This window comes from Periplaneta americana, chromosome 15, assembly GCF_040183065.1.
Source record: "Periplaneta americana isolate PAMFEO1 chromosome 15, P.americana_PAMFEO1_priV1, whole genome shotgun sequence".
Taxonomy (NCBI): domain Eukaryota; kingdom Metazoa; phylum Arthropoda; class Insecta; order Blattodea; family Blattidae; genus Periplaneta; species Periplaneta americana.
In genome coordinates this window covers 165,639,982-165,660,872 of record NC_091131.1, presented here as the reverse complement: position 1 = coordinate 165,660,872, position 20,891 = coordinate 165,639,982, and the positions used below count along the sequence as shown (strand labels likewise).

Here is a 20,891-nt window from a genome sequence, read left to right as displayed (position 1 = left end):
CTTTTAGAGAATTAAGTAACTGTAAAAGTGTTTTGTATTTTTGTATTACCCCACAGACATACGAGATTTACATAATGAAAATGCAGATAATGCTATTTCGTGCACACGAAACTGCTTGATCAGCCATGACATAGCTCAAACACCTCGTGACATCTCTTGTCAGCAGCCAAGGTAATCACCAATACCTACAACTGGGTAGCTCAGTCGGTTATAGCATTGGTGTGTTCATGCGAGTACCCGGCCCCAAAACAATTTTTCCTTTGAAAATTATTCAAGTCTGCTTCACAGGGAGCTTTACCTGAAAGCTAGGTTTGCATAATATATACATTACTGTGGGTACATTAAAAGAAAATCACAATTCCAAGCCACACAGAATTTGTGTGCACTCGATTTGGATTTCTAGTGTCTTGTCAGCCCACTCGAGTTATGTGGGTATAAAGGAAAAAATTGAGACGGTGTCGTGTGAAGTTCCCAGGTAGCTCAGTTGGTTAGAGCATTGGTGCATTCAGACAAAGGTCCCAGGATTGATACCCAACCCGGAACAATTTTTCCCTTGAAAATTATTCAAGTCTGCATCAAAGAGAGCTAGATTTGCATAATACATACGTTACTGTGGGTACGTTAACAGAAAACCACAATTCCAAGTCACACAGAGTTTTCGTGCACTCGATGTGGGTTTCTGGTATCTTATCAGCCCACTCGAGTTATGTGGATATAAAGGGAAGATCAGAGACGTTGTTGGGTGAAGTTCTTGGGTAGCTCAGTTGGTTAGAGCGTTGGTGCGTTCAGTGAAAGGTCCCGGGATCGATACCCGGCCACGGAACAATTTTTCCTTTGAAAATTATTCAAGTCTGGTTCACACAGAGAGTTTTACTTGAAAACTAGATTTGCATAATATATATGTTGCTGTAGGTACGTTAGCAGAAAACCACAATTCCAAGTCACACAGAGTTTGTGTGAACTTGATGTGAGTTTTTGGCATCTTGTCAGCCCACTCCAGTTATGTGGATATAAAGGAAAAAATTGAGATGGTGTCAGATGAAGTTCCTGGGTAGCTCAGTTAGACCATTGGTGCATTCAGTCAAAGGTCCCAGAATAATTTTTCCCTTAATTATTCAAGTCTGCTTCACAGAGATTTACCTGAAAGCTAGATTTGCATAGCAGAAAATTGCTAGCATCTTTAAATTTATAATTCAATTTTATTCGAATGTGTGACTGGGTGACAGCACTGCCTTGCTTTTTTGATCTCAAGAAGGTAGTTGTTGTAGGAAAGAGAAATGACCACTGTTTGCTTGCACTGCTCCCTGGAAGTAGTCCTTGAAACTATGCACAGATTGTTGCCAGGTGTCACATGCATGTAATGTTGAACGATTAGATATGTCGAAATGTTCATGTATATTTTATAACAACGAAAAGTTTCACGTTTATTTGAAAGAAGAAGTCATTTTTCATTAGACTTCTCCATAATTTTTTTTTGGTTGAAAATAATTGCGATGACAATTTCGTGAACTTCTATCAATTTCGCGAAAATTCGCGGATATACAATATTTCACTCAATTTTTTGGATTTTCGTTAAGGGATTTGCATTTCCCACGCATAAAATAGAGTTTTCCGTAACATTTTATCACAGTAGTATTCTGATATGTAGCAATGGACTATTTAGTGAGCAGAAAGTGTGCTGTAGTCAAATGTTTATGGTTACTCTAATCTCTTGTTGGGAGAACTATGCTCCTGTTCTCCCATGCCTCCTTCTGTACATAAGAATTCATTTTAGCACTTACTTTGGAATTTGCTATGTTACCACACCACCACAACTATTTGTTTCATTCATTCATTCATTCATTCATTCATTTATTATCTTCCATAGATCTTACATGAGCAATGAAGCTTTAAGATGTGGAATAAGTCAAAATTTTACAATATTACAATTACAATTACAGTTTGTCATAACAATAAATGTGTTTAAATGGCAATATAAATTCTGAAAGTCATGAAGCCTGTACAGACCCACCTCAATTTTCCAAGTTCCAGTTAAAGATACTGCACATGCTCAGTGTGTTATAACTGGAACATGGAAAATTCAGGTGACCCAAATTTTGTTTCTGGGTCTGTACCAATCTGGGTAAATACCTAACCAATATCCAAAGAATTAAATATTTTGTCACTTCCCAAAATATACATACAGTCTGGAAACTATTAAATGTATACATAAAAACACAGACAATTAAAAAACAAAAAATCTATTTCATACTCACGATATTGGAACATTTACACACCTGAATGTAAATTATTATTATTACAGAACAGTAAAAAGGCACAACAGCATTTCGCAAGACAAGTATCATTCCCTACAATAAACTGCTACAGTGGCTAAAAGAATTAAGTCAGGCAGCATGTAAAAAGCATGTGCAAGTATCTTAAATAATAACCTGTTATACAGTGTAGAAATCAAACATTGGCAAACGTGCATCAAACAGTGCTTCACGACCTTCAATGATGATGTTAAGCATCATACAATCACTTGTTATCAACAGTCTTGCCAGCATAAAAATACGATGTAAGTGAAGCACGAGAAATGCCTTTTCTGAAGGAAGCTTGGCAAACTACAAAACGGTTATTCTATGATAAATGGACAGAACAGTTCTTCTATTATCAGAAAGAAGAAATTATAAAGTCTCTTATTTGCTGGAAGATGAATGAATGAAACGAAATAGCAGACAGAAGTGAGTTAGTGATATGAATGTTTGCATTATGTAACACAATAGAAATATTATTCATGAATAAATATGCGAACTTCATCACTTGCTGGTCATTGCTCATACTTAGAAAGTGAAAAGTTCAACTATTAATAATTATAATTCGTATTAGATAACGCAACTGTGATAAGTTACTTTGTTGACTTGGTTACTAGCACACTTATCTGAATGATGTTTATCATAATCAGCACTCACAATAAAGAGTTATTTTCCTTCCGCTTGTCTTCTCCTGAGTAACCAGTGTGTGCGTGTGTGTGTGTGTGTGTGCATGCGTGCACGTTTATATGTATACAGGCTGTTTCAAAAATAGAGGCATAATTTCAGGTATGCATTCCTCACATGTAGACAATACAAAAAGTTCATTACAACATGTGTCCGAAAATCCTTGCTTTCCGAGTCATGGCCCTCAAAACAGTGATATTCACCGGAACGTTTTTCTTCCCGCAGATAGGTGCTGTGCCAGAAGATATTAACAGAGGACACTCTAACAGTTGATTCCGAGGCGAAGAGTACACTGAGTGTTGTGTTTGGAGTTTTACTTGCGACATGTACTGAAATCAGGAGCTGGCAGAAGTGCACTTCATGTACGGTAAGGCGGACGGCAATGCTGCGCTGGCTCGTAGTTTGTACCAGGAGAGGTGCCCTAATCGATGGATAGGTAGAGGTGGCCCAATTGCTTGGCCTCCACGTTCACCTGATTTCAACCCTATTGATTTCTACTTGTGGGGCCATTTAAATCATTATAGTATTCGTCTCCAGTGCCTGACATGGAATCCCTTCGGAATCGAATTGTGGCAGGTTGTGAGGAAATACGCAATACTCCTGGAATTTGGGATCGTGTCAGCAGGGCCATGAGACATCGATGTGAGGCCTGTATTCAATCAGGAGGTGGACATTTTAGCAGGAGGTGGACATTTTGAACATCTGTTGTAAAGACAACTACCTGCGGGAAGAAAAACGTTCCGGTGAATATCACTGTTTTGAAGGTCATAAGCATTTCCGGACACCTGTTGTAATGAACTTTTCGTACTGTCTACATATGGGGAATACATACCTGAAATTATGCCCTCTATTTTTGAAACACCCTGTATGTGTGCATGTGTGCATACATTTATTTATGTATTTACTGTATGTATATTGGTTATATTGTGGCACCCATCTGGAATGTTCTGGTCGCGTTGGGGAGTTTCGCGCGCGTCTGGGGAGAAAGAAGGAGCGGGGAAGCAGAACTCAGGCTTCGGCAGGCACTGAAGCGCGGTATGGGGCGAGGGGAAGGAAAACTGATGTCCCGACGCGGAGCGGAGAAAGCAGGGGAAAACATCTGGAAGCAGTTCTCTCCTGAAGATTCTGTAAGCCACGCAGATCGAAGTTGCGAGATGTTATGGTTTAGTAATAAAAGCGCGAGCAATCTTCGGACCAGTTAGTTAGTCAGCTGCGAGTTAGTTAGTCTTCAAGCCTTGGAGCAAGGTGAATCTGAGTCCGACGTGCAGTGAACTTGAGTGAGTTTGTAACTGTGGCGTGTCCAGGAGAGTGCAACGTATCCGGAGGTCTTGCGTTCGATGTGCAAGAAACCGCATCTGGAGGACGAGGTTCGAAGTGCAGGGAACAGCGTATGGAAGGCTTGGGTTCGATGTGTAGTGAACTGTATCTTGAACGCTTGGGTTCGAAGTGCAGTGAACTGTATCTGGAAGGCTTGGGTTCGACGTACAGTGAACTTGAGTGAATGAGCTAGAAGAACTAGCCAAGGCGAACGAACTGTGAACTGAGAACTGACAGTTTTGTTCTGCACATAGTGCTTTGTGAACATTAGTTGAAACTAGGAGTGCATTGTTCTTCTCAATAATTCACGTGTATTGTCATTGTCGCTGTGTGGAGTGCCATAACTACTGTATTGCTGTGTTAAGTGGAATATACATTGTTGACGGGTGTGTGGTTAAAGGTAGAAATAAAAGTCACATTGTTGTATAAAAGTTACAATATTATAATATAATTTCTATCATTAAAAGTAATTCCTGAATATCTGTCGCTAACAATATTCTCACAGTCAATCGCTTAACATGTTCAATGAAACTTCTAGAGTAACATGTGATGCCAGTCATGACAAGTGCACTGCGAGTAGTATTAATGTTCTTTGGCAAATGTCTTACGTTTGCCCATACTTGGTATAAATTAATTTCTATTATAACATTAGAATAAGTTAATTGAACTTTTGTTAATAGAATAGTTTTAAGAGGAAACTGAGCTCTTATATCATACTCTATGAAGTATAATATGCAATTTTTACGATAAAACAAATTATAGAAAAAAATAGAGAATTTAATCAACCTTTATAGACGTTAAATACACATTACAAAAAGCCACGTAACAGGGTGAACAGAAAGAAATTATGAGAAATTTTACAGTACAATAACACAGCAAGAAATCTAATAAATTCCATTAAATATTTATACAAAGGAACAAAAAAGTAAGTTGAATAACAGAGATAGCATTAAAAATAACTCTCAGTGTGAACTGTGGGCTACGTCAAGGTTGTGGATCATATGAATGCAATTTTAGAAATATAGAAACAAGGAAATGTCAAAGGAATTAAATTACAGATGTTCGATAAAATCAATTTTGTTCGCAGACGATCAAGTATTGTCACCAACATAGGAAGATAATCTGCAAAGGGACACATACTAATTAAATAATATTATTAAAGAATATAACATGAAAATCACTATTGAAAAAATTAAAGTAATGGCCTGCTAGGGCAGGAAAATAATTAAAACAAAAATTGTTATTAACTGGTACAGACACACAAACAAAATTTGGACCATCTGAAGTGCGTAGTATGTTATAGCTGGAACTTGGAAAATTCAGGGGCCCAAATTTTGTTTCTTAGTCTGACAAGTTTCTGAATTTAAATTAATGGATCCACAGAATGAACATGCTAAGTTCCTTTCTGTTGATTTTTGTTTCTTTGGACCCATCTCCTAGTTCATTAAGTGAACTATCCTTCTAGTAAATCAGAATGGCAAAAAGCCTTCATTGTAACATGGGAAATTAAACTAAATGAGATGTAAATTTATAACGTCTTATGAGTGTAAAAAAGGTAAAGGTAAAGGTATCCCTGTAACATGCCATGAAGGCACTTGGGGGGCATGGAGGTAGAGCCCCATGCTTTCCATGACCTCGGCACTAGAATGAGGTGGTGTGGTCGGCACCACGCTCTGCCCGCCTTTTACCCCCGGGAAAGACCCGGTACTCAATTTTATAGGAGGCTGAATGAACCTCGGGGCCGTTCTGAAGTTAAGAAATGCTCCTCTGCAAAATTTAAGAAAAGTGACTTAGCATGTTCTTTCCATGGCCCATTCATTATCTAGAAAGTATAATATCGGATTTCGATATAAATCAGAATTTAGAAGAAAACATAAAAAAAATATGCAGACTAAAAGTGTGCATAACAAGATATTTCGGAAAATCGATGAGAAAAGAAGTACAGTTAAAATTAATCAACGTTAAAATATGGGAGAGAAACATGGGTTTTGAGATCAGAAGAAAAGGAAAGATTAGAAGCAGCACAAAAATTTAAGAAAAGTGACTTAGCACGTTCTTTCCATGGCCCCTTCAATATCTAGAATGTATGATATCAGATTTCGATATAAATCGAAATTTAGAAGAAAACATAAAAAAAAAATATACAGACTAAATGGGTGCATAAAAAGATATTTCGGAAAATCGATGAGAAAAGAAGTACAGTTAAAATTCCATTTTGTTGTATCAAAACCAACGTTAAAATATGGGAGAGAAACATGGGTTTTGAGATCAGAAGCAGCACAAAAGCGCTTTCTGAGATCAACTCTTGGAGCAACACTAAGAGACAGGATCAGGAGTCAAGAGATCAGACGACAGTTGGAGGAAGACACATAGTAACTGAAATAGGAACATATCAAAAGAAATGGAGACAATATGTACAGTGGATGCCCACCAGTAGATACCCACATAGTGCCTTACTGTACAGGCCTACTTAGGACGTCCAAAGATGAGATGGACTGATCAATACAGAGATTAGGCTCAGAACAGATCTTGGGCCCAATCCTTGATTTGCCAGAAGAAGAAGAGGAGGAAGCGTTTTTATATTTTAAGTTCAAACTATAGATATAAAAACTGGTAAACTTTTCACTTCTTATCATTACGGGAAAATTTAATTGCATGCTTTTATATTAGTCTACATTAGGTGTAAGGTAATTAAATTTGTGACAAAGCTGAAAATTATGTAATTTTTTAATGGTGTATCAATCCATCCACAACTGGAGATGAATAATTCCATTACAAAGGTGTCCCAACTCAGGCTTTGTTCAATATAGTTGAAGAAAATTCCATAAACAACACCATCACAATGACAACACTGAAGAATCTCAGAATTCAAGGATACTCATTTAAGTAAGTTACCACAATTATGCATTGCAAGTATAAATTTATATTAGAACTAGCCATACCCGTGCGCTCCGCTACACCCGTTAGAAATAAATATAAAATAATTACATAATTAAAATAGGACATTTGATCCAGGGAACATTCGTGTTTGTTAGAAGGATAAATCGTTTAATATGTTACTTAATTTAAATTGCATCCAAATAATTAAAATGCGATCATTTTGGTCCAGAGACCACACATTTGGTGCAATGACAATTCCCTTAACATGTTTCTTAATTTTTATTACATGCATCCATACTTTAATGAAGACTGACATATCAATTAGGTTTAATGTGTATACTTTATTTTACTTGCTATATGTTTCCATTGAATTATGATAATAACTTAATTTTAACCCTTGTTTTCTACGTATTCAGTAAATGGCGCTTTGGCCACTATGGTTCTGAACCCTTCAAATAACTTAAATTACATTGTATTATATTATATTATATTATATAAAAATGTGTTGATAACGGATGTACACCGATAAGTAAGTTTTTAATTTGTTATGGGGGCTCTTGAATCTCAGGAGGAACAAATTTTATTTTACAACAGCGCAACATAATCTGGTTGGCTCATTACCCAATTTTTTTTCATTGCATTTAATGCATATGTATTTTATGTATTTTAACACGATTCAATTGAGCATAGTTAAAATTTGAATTATAAAATACGGTAATGGAATGCTAAGCTAACGTATTATTACTGCATATTAAATCAATACACTCTTGTGGTTCGTTAATTCTCTGAGATAAACATTATTTTAAGAAATACAGGAAATGAATACTCAGAATAGCCTATCAAGTTGTTTGTGCATAAGAAGCTATTTTAATTTTACCTGTCCTCAATTCACTCCGAAGTTACTGTAATAACATTATAGCAGTATGTTCATATAGAGAAACTACACTTTCCAATGGTGAAATAATAATTAATTACACAAATCGGTTAATTTAGCTTCTGATATTACTTCATACAAACACAGAAACATTCTGTGTAGGCTATGATTCATAGCTTTCGATTGTTGTTGACCAAGGCCCCTTATAGACGAATTCATTTGTTTATTTCATTACATCGCCTTAGATGGCAGTTATTTTAATTTTGAAACTCATTTATCTCATTAAATATCAGTCCTATCAAAATTTTTCAAAGAATAAAACTTATTGGAAATGATTTTTAAAGAAATTTTTGTTATGTAACATTTTTCACAAAAATCAATAATAAGCGAGATATTTCGATTTATTTAATTCAGACCCCCTTATAACCCCCCATTTAAATAATGTATTTTGAATGTCATATAGCCTAAAATCTAAGTTACAGCGAACTTAATTTATATTCCAATTTTCATCGGAATCAGTTCAGCCATTATCGCGTGAAAAGGTAACAAACATACAGACAGACAGACAGACAGACATACAAACAAAAATTTCAAAAAAAGCGATTTTCGGTTTCAGAGTGGTAAATTATATATGTTAGGACCAATTATTTTTGGAAAATCGAAAATTACCAGAAAAATTTCGGCTACAGATTTATTATTAGTATAGATGTATGGCATACCTGCGTGATGAGGAACTTCGTAATACGCTCGCTCAGTCTACCATTCTGACTGGAGAGTATCATCTCCAACATGTCTCCCTTCAGCTTCTCCATCACCACATAAATGCGCTCTGAAGTCTCAAACATGCGCTCCAGATTTACAACTCCAGGATGAGAAAGATTCTGCAAGATTGATACTTCATTCTTTAATTGTGCTTCTTGTTTGGTGGGGAATCTTAACTTGTCGATGACTTTAATTGCTACAGCTCGACCAGTTTTGCGATGCACGCCTGAAACAAAAACAGTCCTTTTTTTTCCTTCCAAGTTTGAAAGCAGTAACGAGTTTGTGGAATACTACAATTGTCCTTTTTATAATCACATGTAAATACATTATTACATTAGAAATGTTGTCCAATAGGTATCGGACATAGTTTAGTATTTAATTGTTCACTTTTCATGAAATACGTTCATATTCCAGACTCAGTTTACATTCTTTCTTCCATTCTAAAAAAAAAAAAAAGAAGAAGAAGAAGAAAGAAACTCGCTAAATACACCATATTTATTAGAATATAAAACAATCTTAAACAGGCAATAAGGTGAGCCCTACTTTCCTAATGGCTTCTGTAGGATTAAATTTTTGGAGGTATTTTTGTGCACGAATTCACTGGAAATTAATCCTTTATTACTTATGATTCTAGAAATCTGTAACAACTCAATAATAATTATCATAATAACATCGCTCAGTTTCATCACCCCACTGGACTTCTCTTTTCTTCTCATTGTCAAATGCATTCAGTCATAATAAAGTGCAGATTTGTGGTTAGCTGGATTTTTAAAAAGTGTAGCAAGTGTTATATATCACACTACCTTTCCCCCTTCATCATTCATTCATATCCTGTCACTCCATGTGAGAGCTGTGAATGTTTACCATTGGACACAATTTGATGCCCTCGCCTTCACTTCATTCCAGGTCTGGCCCTACTGTCTGATTTCTATTAACCCCCTCCATACCCACTGGTGATATAGCCACGATGCATGATTAAAGTCACATGACAGATCTTACTTCTTCTATTGTAGACTCATGGAAAGATACATTGGCTGTCTGATTTCTTTGGAATTAAAGTTCAACCATACAGTTGTGGTGTTATTTTAATATGGATTTTCAAATCTATATTTCTTGTTTTTACACTTGACAAGATTTAACTTTGACAGAAGGACTTGTGCTATTAAAGTCCACTGCTATACGGGTAGTACAATAGTATATACTTAAATGACACTATAATCAAATAAATATGATAAATTACTTTGAAGCGACGCCAAGTTTACTTTAACCTACACCAATAGCCTCTGACAAGTCTTTCTGTATCAAATGTCTACAACTCGTGGTATATTGGCCAAGATACGAGTTGAGAGATTATTTTCTCGTGCATTTTCGATGTTCAAACCCCATGGGGATTAAAAAAAATTAATGAGTTATATTTTGTCTTTTGTTCATAAAGTTACAAGAATGATTAAAATATTTCAATAATTTTATTCATGCAACCTTTTTATACATATTTTATTTCATTTTCTTTTATTTTATTTTCTATCATTAATGTTTTTATAATATTAACAATACACAATTCCAGTTGCGAAAAATACGAAATAGAGTATGAGTTTCATTTAAAGGAAAACAAATTTTTGCTAGACTCTAAATTATTAATTAAACTATACTAATTATCATTTCAAATCAGATTTACATTTCCGTACATAGTAAAATATGTATGCCTATATGGAATGAAACACGAACACCACTATTGTGGAAGGAAGGACCTTTTCAAGGACTTTCATGTGTGTTTTGCATCTGGAACATCCCTCTTGAGGTACTAGCAATAGTCTGCAAGCATGTTCACATCCCAACGACCCTGGTACCTCTCTTCCTTCACTCGAATGTCTCATTTCCTTGCTCCTCACTATACTCTCCATAGTTTTAGGAAAGTAATCTAAATGCGAGCTGAGGAAGTGTATCTTTATGGACATACATGCAAGAGTTCCTCAACAGCATGTTCGTACTCTGGGCTCTTATGGTACCCAGAAAGTTCTTAATAATAAACTTCAATGTGAGACAGGCATTCCTCTCTTTATCCTCTTTATTATCATCGAATTTAGTAGGGCCTATCTTTCATAGGCTCCCTGACTTGAGGCCATCAAAAATATCTGCTACTAGTTTGGCCTCACTGACATGTGGAAACTTCTGACTTAGGAAAGCAAGAGCTCTAATTTTTTGTTGAGTTTCTTGACAAAATTTTCATTAGGTCAAGTTTGATGTATGGTGACGAAAGTAGAATTTTTTTAGGACCCACAAGAGATTCTGACAGAACGTTGTGTGAACCTGGTTTCAGGCTAGTCTTGCTTCCCAGATGTGTTCAACAAAGTCCAGCACACACGACGTGAGAAAGGTTTGTCCTTATCACAAAAATAGGCATAATACTCGTACATTTTCGTCACAAAGGAGCGATTTTAAACTTTCGATCTCGCATGATGACTTTACCAAATTGTAGTAAAATCAGTCCGGGTGAGTCTTGCACTTTCTACTCATTTTGTAAGAACGTTCCTTAGATCAGTCTCATCACTGAGAAAGCTCAAACCAGGCTCCATGGGGCTGCAAGAAAGAAGGTAATTTTACCCCTTTTCTCACCTTTACTGAGTTGCCACTATACAGAGTTGCAACCTATGGCCCATGTCTCAAGTGTGATTTTCAAGGTCTGAATGAAATTTCTTGAAAAGGCCCATTCTTCTGCATTAACAGTATTTATGTATTATATAACATATTTAATGTACATCTTATGTGAATTTAAGTTTTTTGTGGTAGTAAACATAATATTTTCTTACCTGTTATACGCTTTACTTCTGCAAATACATAGCCTACTAAATAAAATCTTAGCTAGTAAAAAAATCTGACTTGATTGAGCAAAATGAGTTACATTTTTGAATTCAGAATGCAAGGAACATAAAAGGTCAGTTATAAAATCCTTGACCTAAAAAAAGTTTTGAAAAGCAGACCAGTGCTGTTCTTCTGATCTTTATAACTGTTTCAATCTTATAATATGCTTCTGCAAGTATTAAAAATTAGTGCATTCCTTTCCAGCCGACTGCAATTAGTTGCTGACAACAGTGGTCATAGGTAGCCTATTCATATTAAATGGGTACCCAAAAATAGTCCATTTCAAGTCTATATACTTTTCCCTGAATGTATTCATGAAACACAGAACTCTGAGTAACGCAGATTCAAACGGAAAAAATATAATGATAAATAATAATAAAAAAGTCACGCCTGGGGATCGAACACTGAACATTTTCTAGGCAGGCTAGTGTGCTCAAGTGTGGTCCATGTCAGTGCCTTCATTCTCCATCTCCTTCTGTTCTTCACCTTTGTTACAGGTGGGGAGTATAAATGACAAAACAAATTGTGAGCGCACCATGCTTTCTTGTATTAAAAATACTGTCTACTGTAGTACATCCCTTCTGAACCATATTGGGGACACAACGTCCTATTGTGAACGTGAAAGTTTTCCCCCTTCCAAACATAAATTCTAAATACACCCTCATACCGACAAAAGAACAGTAGCGGTAAAGCCCTCACTTAAACTAAGCTGTTGTTAAGCATTTTATATTACTTCTGTTGTGTGAGGTGAAGCCTTCAGTGGAATGAGGGATGGATTTTAGAGTTTGTTCCAAACTATAAACTCAAACTTCATTGTTATTCGCTTATTCAGTAGGTAATTATTATTAGGGCCTGCTATTCATCTGTTTGCTTAACAGGCCTTATGTAAAGGAAGTAAAATGCATTCAAAATGATCTAAAAGTTCTTCAAAGTATTAAAAATGACCAAAAATGCTGAAAAAATTATGTTGTTGTTGTTTTCTAATGCCAGGCGTTTGACAATAAAGTCATTTGACCTCTTGCACTCCAATATTTTTCAAAGATATTATCATGGTCAGCCACTGAAGCACAGATTTTGAGGTGTTCCGAATCCATTTCTTGGTTTGAGTTGCACAATGGGCAGTTAGGGGACTGATATATTCCAATTCTATGCAGGTGTTTGGCAAAACAATCATGGCCTGTTGCCAATCTAAATGCAGCTACAGACGATTTTCGTGGTAAATCGGGAATTAACTGTGGATTTTGATGCAGAGTTCCATTTTTTCCCTTGGGATTGAGTTATCAAATTTTGTTTGTTGAAGTCTAAGTATGTAGATTTAATAAATCTCTTCACAGAGTAATACGTAGATTTAGTAACAGGTCTGTAAGTAGCAGTGCTGCCCTTCTTTGCTAAAGCATCCGCATTCTCGTTTCCCAGGATTCCACAATGGGATGGTATCCATTGGAATACAATTGCCGAAAAAAATATAAAAATGACCTATTAGTTCAAAAACGTCAAAAAAAATGCATTTTAAGAAATTACTTTTTTATGTTGCTATTAACACAAAGGATTTCTATATTAGAAGCCATCGTCCTAATGCGAAAAATAAGATGACTTTTATCAACATCCGCACCCTAATGGTAATGCTGAGAACAATAGTTTGCACGCACATTAACACATTTTGAGGACATTAAGATCCTTCGAAGGAATCTCCAAGGCAATCAACTGTTCGCTGCCAATACCAACAGCTGCTCCATTGTCCAATCTGGCAATCTCGTGTCGCACTGCATTCGCTATGTCTTCTCATGTATGAAAGCGTCTCCCATACAATGGAGATTTCAATTTCGATATCAAATCGAAATCGCATGGTGACAGATTGGGGGAGCAGTGAGGCTGCTCTAGTACTTTCCATCTCCAGCGCCGTAAACGGGTCTGAACAATGGCTGCCATATGGGCTGTTGCATTATCGTGAAGGATGATTACATTGTCCAACAACTTGGGACATTTATTCCCGATAGCGCGACGTAGGATATTCTGCAGATGAGCATCGTAGTTAGCTGCATTAACAGTCTGGTGATGGGGGACAAAAGACACAAAATAATTCCTTGAATGTCATACACTAAAATGACCATTAACTTCACTGGAGATGGATTTTGTGTTTTCGCGCCGATCCTTGATGACATTCAGCAGACTGGCGTTTAAGCTCGGTTTCATAAGCTCTGGCCCATGTTCGTCAATGGCAATGATCCTGGTCAGCATGATGTCTCCTTCACGTTCGTATCGTTCCAGGTTCACACGACACGTTTCATAACATGTCCACTTTTCTTGTTCTGTTAGTCCATGTGGCATCCATTTAGCAGCAATTTTGCGCATATGCAGATCGTCCTGTAAAATTTTATGTACAGTTGACTGGTCAATACCTGTTTCTGTTGCCAATTCCTATAGAGACCATCGACTGTCATTCTCTAAGCAATGTTCTATTGCAGTACAAACAGTCCTAGGGTATCCTGTATGAGATTTGTTGGTACTTCCTTCTCGTCCACTTTGGGAAGCTGCCACCCATCTTGCAACAGTTCTGTACGGCAGAGCACGACCTCCAACAGTTTCTATGAGTTGTGCGTGACATTCTCTCGCGTGTTGACTGCGAAGCACTGCTATTTTTACGTATGCACTTTGTTCTAGCAGACTCACATCCATACTTGACAAACCACAAACATCAACAATGAACCGACTGACTTGCGCGCATCCCTCTTCTTCTGTCCTTGAATATCTGCACCATCTAGCAGCATCTGTAAGTACTATACATCCTAATGTAAATGTTGCATATCAACCAATGTGGATTGCGGTCCAGGATTCCACGGAAGAAAATAGTTGCAATGACTTAGTAAGTGGCCCTTGTATAAAATTTCATTGTAATAAATATTTAAAATTCTCTCTTTTTGACATGATTTAACTTCTTTGCCAATGGGATCCTACATTTTATGCACTATCCGCGGATCGCACAATCGTACATAAGGTACCAAATTATCGCACAAGCATGATCCATATTGTATGGTTGGCAACACTGCTTCGGAAGTATTTTATACATAGTGATAGCATTGTGTGTAATTTTGAAACATGAAAACTCTGCCTAGGATGTCACTGTGGGAAAAATACGTTCGCAAAGTAGAAAGATAAAATATAATGTATTTAAGTTCGTAAAGAAGAAAAGAGAGCAGTCTCCTATTCCTCTGAAAAGATCTGTGAAAAGAATAGCGAAAGCAGTGGGAAGAGTGAAAAATCGGCGAGAAACAGCAAAAGAATGCGAGAAAGCTAGCATTTCGGGCAAGCAATGTATGCCTATAACATAGGGCATTTTCCCAGCTATGGATAACATTTTGACATGTAGTAGTATGTAGTATCTTCCTCAGGGCTCTTTTCTCTGCTACGATTATATATTCAATGTAAGTTCACGCTCTGTCTTGGGTAGGTAGGCTATTGCAACTTTGCAGGTTGTGTACATGCTCTCTCTCTTTCCCTCCACTCCCCGTTCCGCCTAACACGCATATAAACATGATAGTGGCGCCCTCGGAGAGCAGCGGTATTCCTATTTGTCCCGAGTAATACATACGGTATTTCACTAGCATGAACACTTACATGCTATGGTAAATCGAATTCATTTGTAAAAATATGAAATGACTCATTGATACGATAATTTAAATTTGTTTCTAATGAAAATACTTTAAAATGTCTGGAGGAGTATCAGATTTCTTAACACTTTCTGTTATAGTTAAATAATATTCAATATAAACTAGTGTGTGCCTTAAATTGAGGAAGTTATAATTTCTATTTGGCGTCTCGAACCAGAGTTGCAAAGTTCTATTGGGTTTTTAAGCACACTTCTAATTTTCTCATACTGTCAAAATTTATACTGGGATTATTTGTTCAAATCTGTACCATAGTTATAGATGTAGTTTTAACAACTCCAGTTATTAATTGGAGGATTGGCTTTTGTAATTTATTAAGATTTTCAACATTTTCTTGTATTTCTTCACAATATTTAAAAATTACCTTTATATAGAGTAGCATGCAAATTAATCCGAACACGACATATTTTTACATTTTCTGTCATTGTTGGCCTCACAGCTGCTCATACCGCTTTAATTGACATCTGTAGTACGTGTAATTCCATTGTTGAAGGTCTGTCATTATTTTTTTTATAATATGTGACATTTTGCCTGTCGTTTTGTACTTATAAGCATTTCAGTTGTGTTGAAGACTTAATACTGCAATCCTGTGTACATTCTGTCGTCTTCACAAATGGATACAACTCCACGAAAACGGTCTAAAATTATAACATTAGCAGAGCATTCTTCTACGACACAGAGGCAAATTGCTGCAGAATGCCACATCGGTTTGGCTACTGTTAATTCGATCATAAAACGATACAGGGAGACTGGATCCATCACACCCCAGAAAAAGGAAACTGTGGCCAGAAAAGGAAGACTTCACCTGCAGATGACTGTTTAATTGTCAGGAAAAGTAAATTAAATCCTAGATTAACTGCTGTCGACTTAACCCGCGAGTTAATGGCTATCGCTGGGGTGAATATTCACGTCACAACAGTGTGGCGTAGGCTTTTGGAAGCTGGACGAAGGGCTCGTAAGCCTATTAAGAAGCAACTGCTAACCCCTGTTATGTGCAAAAAACGCTTAATGTGGGCAAAATTACATCAACACTGGACAGTGAATGACTGGAAGAATGCACTTTTTTCCGATGAGTCTCATTTCGAGGTCCACGGGATCCGAAAAAGTAACAGCAGCTCATCTCCAACAAGCACCCAAATACCCCCCTAAAGTTATGTTTTACACATGAAAGGCCTAGGGAATGATGAATTCTGACAAATATATTCACTTATTGGAAACCAGAATCGTACCCCAGCTGCAAAAATCATTTCCGGATGGCAGAGGTGTGTTCCAACAAGACCTGGCACCATGCCATACGTCTCAAAAAACTACAGAATTCTTCAACAAGAAGAATATTCAGGTACTCCCCTGGCCAGGAAACTCACCCGACATCAACCCCATTGAGAACTAGTGGTCAATTTGCAAAAGAAGAATGCAAAAAATGGATTGTTCTACAAAGGAGAAGATGATTTCTGCCCTCATTGGTGTATGGTTTCGCGATGAAGAAATGAATATTTGTGGGGAAATTAGTGGAATCCATGTCAAATCGTCTCAGAGCTGTTATTTAGGAACAAGGGAGGCCACATAGATTACTGAGGTATGTCTTAGATCCTTTTTTTTATCCCGTTTGAGTGTTTTTGCATAAGTAATTACGTTGTTCGGATTAATTTGCATGCTACTGTACATTTTGTAAAAGGTGTTTAACCTGAAAGAGGTTGCTACATATACGGTGTCGTTTGAGTGGTCGCATACCCAGCATTTTGCTGAGGTTAGCGCCGCATTTGATTTCTCCTGTTATAACATTTGTGAGGGATGAAATAGCGAGGTGAAGTAACACAAATGTTTTGTTAAGACTTTGGGCTTTCTTTTGATGTATCACAATATATACTTTCTTTGAAAATAATGTCCATACCTGCTTTAAAACTTCCCAGCCCTATTACAATATATTCAACTGCTTTTGAACTGCACAGTACATGCTTTTATTTTATTTTATACAAGGGTAAATTGTCTCGCGAAATACTTGCATTCAAAGGGAAATAATAAACACCAATAGGATAAGGCCATTGACTTTACAAAGACATGACATCAATTATTTCCATCATAATCTCAGCTACTGGTCTCTCAAATATTTTTTTCACAGAGTATTGTGTATTGTTCGAAGAAAATTCTTCTAGCAGGTAATAGGCAACACTTATAAAGTCAGCTAGAGAAAGGAACAAACTTCCAGTCTGGTATGCCTGCTATTTGAATTTTATATTTAGCAAAATGTTCACATAGCGACCAGCGCTGGATTAAGACGTGCATAGATTATCCCTATTTTATTCCTGCCAGTCATTTTAAGAGTGAGAGCTTTTTTTCTGCCTATTTACAAATATACTTAAGATGTTTCTTCAACGCCAATTTTGTATTACGAATCACCCCCAAATATTTGGTCTTACATGTTTCAGTTACGGTCATCCAACCACAATGAAATTTCCCAAGGTTTCTTTTTCAGTGAAAAGAATTTATAGTTTTGTGAGCATCTTCCAAGTCACTCGCAACAGAATCGTCGTTAGTGGAACAGGAAGTTAATTAAGCTTCTTCACTTATTGGAGATTGTGTAAATGCAAGTGAGACTTCTTCAATGTCAAACAAATGGCAACTAAGTGAGTTATATGGTAACGAAGCATATTAAGATACCTAGAAGCTGTTCCACGGTGGTTGAAGAATGACTCTGGATGTGCTCTGGACGACTGCTGCCCACATATCCTGCGTGAGATGCCTAGGCATGCTTCAACTACAGTGCAACAGCTTCTGCTTTATGTTAATTTATGCTCGACCATGCCGAAATGTAGTAATTATACACCTGGTAGCAGTCCTTTAATGCATGTCATTAAAGTACACCTACTCATTAAAGTACAGGTCTTCAGCCAATGATAACTCAGCTTACATGTGTTCAGCCAATAACAAGTCAGCTTTGTACCGTTATAAAACCGCAAGTATCGATTATTCTCGGATATGCAATCGAAAGAGAATTAGCGAAAAGTCACGGAGGCTGGAAATCCAATACTGTCACAGAAGGTTATGTTCTGTTACTATAATAATTAGCGTTAATTGTAAATAATATTCAAATAAATTCAATTTGTCATCTCGTTTTTCAATGTCGAATTCAATAATCAAGGTTATAATATTATAATATTATCAACTTTAACGGGACTACGTCAAGGTCAATGACATTATTGTTCCTCGGAAAAAATCAATACTTTTGCATCTGCGCACATCTCACAATTCACGACCTAGAACAAGGTCACTTCCGATCTTGTCAGAAACAAATAAAATGTATACATCTGAATACCGGTAATTTCAAGTTAGAAATATGGTCGAGCATAAAAAGTCGTATGAAACTCGCCTATAATGGTAATTAAGAAGCTCATATGAAAATTATGAAACTCGCTTGCTCTTGTTTCATAAATATCCATACTCGATTCTTAATTACTATCATTATAGGCTCGTTGCATAATGTACTATTCCACAATTTATTTGAATATATCACACATTTATATAACACTGTACATAAGTACATTGCACTGTGGTTGTGCAATGTGTCCTGCTTCGAAAGCTGCACCTGCTTGCGTCTAGTGATAACATGCTACAGTGACATCACACTCATCAGAATTTAGATTATATCAGGCCCTATTATTACGATGGCCACAATTTGAGGCTATTTTAATGTTTTCAATATCAGGAGTGTTATTTGATGGATTATAAGCACCATATGTGTGTAGCTGAGTTTTGTTTTTTCATATATTAAGTTTAACTATTTAATTTCTTTCCTGTGATATCTATTTCCTTAATACATTCTGAAGATGATGAGAGATTCATTTGAACTTAAACTAAAATTTCGCTGCTTATTTACCGACTTCTTGAGTAAATGTATGCTGAAATTCCTGAAGTGGTAATATTGTAATTGATTCTGTGTTACGAGGTTTGATTCTGGACTCATGAATTATTAGTACATTTGGTAATATTGTAATTGATATTGTGTTAGGAGATTTGATTCTCAAATCCTGAATATATGTACATTATTGTTATTAAAACATTTGGAGTTTTTATGTGTGTGGGGGAGGGCAGAGGGAGAGGCTTGAGACATTGAGGCTGTCCTTCTGTATTCCATTGTAAAATTTTAACTTACGAGTTCACATGCATAGATTCTCGGAAAGGAGTCACCCTCTTGAGATCCAAATGAAAGACTATTTTACCTCCAGATATTTTCACTCTCTAGGAGTTATCATATTTGGAGTGCTTTGAAAAAAACAAAAATGCAATATTTCCTGATGATTACTATATACTTTGTAGTTACGTCACCCTTATTTATGACTGTTTCTAGAATGTCAGATACCTATTCGATAGCAGTATTTGTCTGATAAATGTTTCTGAAATGTCAGATAACAGTTCTGGATTATAATTATAAACCTTCCCATAGCTTACCTAAAGTGAAATGATGAGATAATTCCACATGTATTCAATATGATTGAATGAACAGACACCAGAGCCAGAAAATGATATTACATAAACTGATGATGTGCAAGGAAATGTTGCTTGAAGAACTATAATTGAAGAGTGTTATACCAAAATTCGCTGAGTCCATTTGGCCATTTTTATGGCGCGCGCACGCACGCACACACATAACAGAGCGCACACGCTAATTTTTTTTAAATGTCTATCATTATACTTTAAGTATCTTTTCTTAAAAAACAATGCCAATCCTGGTCTAAAAATTTGTGTTATTGTGCATGTCACTTGAAAACTTGCTGAGTATGTAGACGGTGGATAAAAATAATGGATTGAATGCATTTTAGAATCACACTCTTCAATTGATGCGTACTTTAGTTAAGAAGTAAAATCACATTTTTCATTTTTATGTTGGACAGTGACAATCATCACATAAAATTAATTATAATTTCAGTAACATTGAAGGACAATGTAAAATAATAATAATAATAATAATAATAATGATTTATTTAACTTGGCAGAGTTAAGGCCATACGGCCTTCTCTAACACTCAACCAACAATTAGTTTATTCTTCCATGATATTTTGAAGCATTATTTTGAAATAAGCTAAGTTTGACCTTTAGATACACGGAAAAAATCAATATCCATCCGAAAACCCTGTTGAAATGGCGTTAGTTTTCAAGATTTTAGCTTTTGAATTTTCTTCTCACCCTTATCATTGGTAAGCAAGCAAAGGGACTGCAGCTCCAAAGAGTTCTGTAGCCTACTGGATAATCTGCTAAACAAGTAGTAGTAAGGTCAGTGGATCGAGCACACTAATCTCCCCCCCCCCCATTTATTTATTTTTTATTTTTGCTTCCTGGTTTCTTCATTCTGTGTATTTTTTTATAGTTCATATGTTTTTATCAGCTCTCTTTATTCTTTAGGTATTTATTTTATCATCATCATATCTTGAAAAGATGATAATCCTGTAAATACATATAAACTTCAGCAGCACGAATAGATGACAGCTTTATCCTAATAAGAATTCTTAAAATATAAGAAAAAGTGAAAGTTGTGCAAAAAAAAAAAAAAAAAAAAAAAAA

General features: G+C 36.2%; 1 protein-coding gene across 2 annotated transcripts in view; it reads right to left on the bottom strand.

Annotated features, from left to right (window-relative positions):
- The window catches only part of PKD (serine/threonine-protein kinase D3), a 170,870-nt gene that overhangs the window by 20,613 nt on the left and 129,366 nt on the right, over positions 1 to 20,891 (bottom strand). For both annotated transcript variants that reach the window (XM_069848490.1, XM_069848491.1), the window contains exon 12: positions 8,769 to 9,037. In XM_069848490.1, the coding sequence (XP_069704591.1) occupies positions 8,769 to 9,037 (269 nt within the window). The remainder of the gene's footprint in view (positions 1 to 8,768; positions 9,038 to 20,891) is intronic.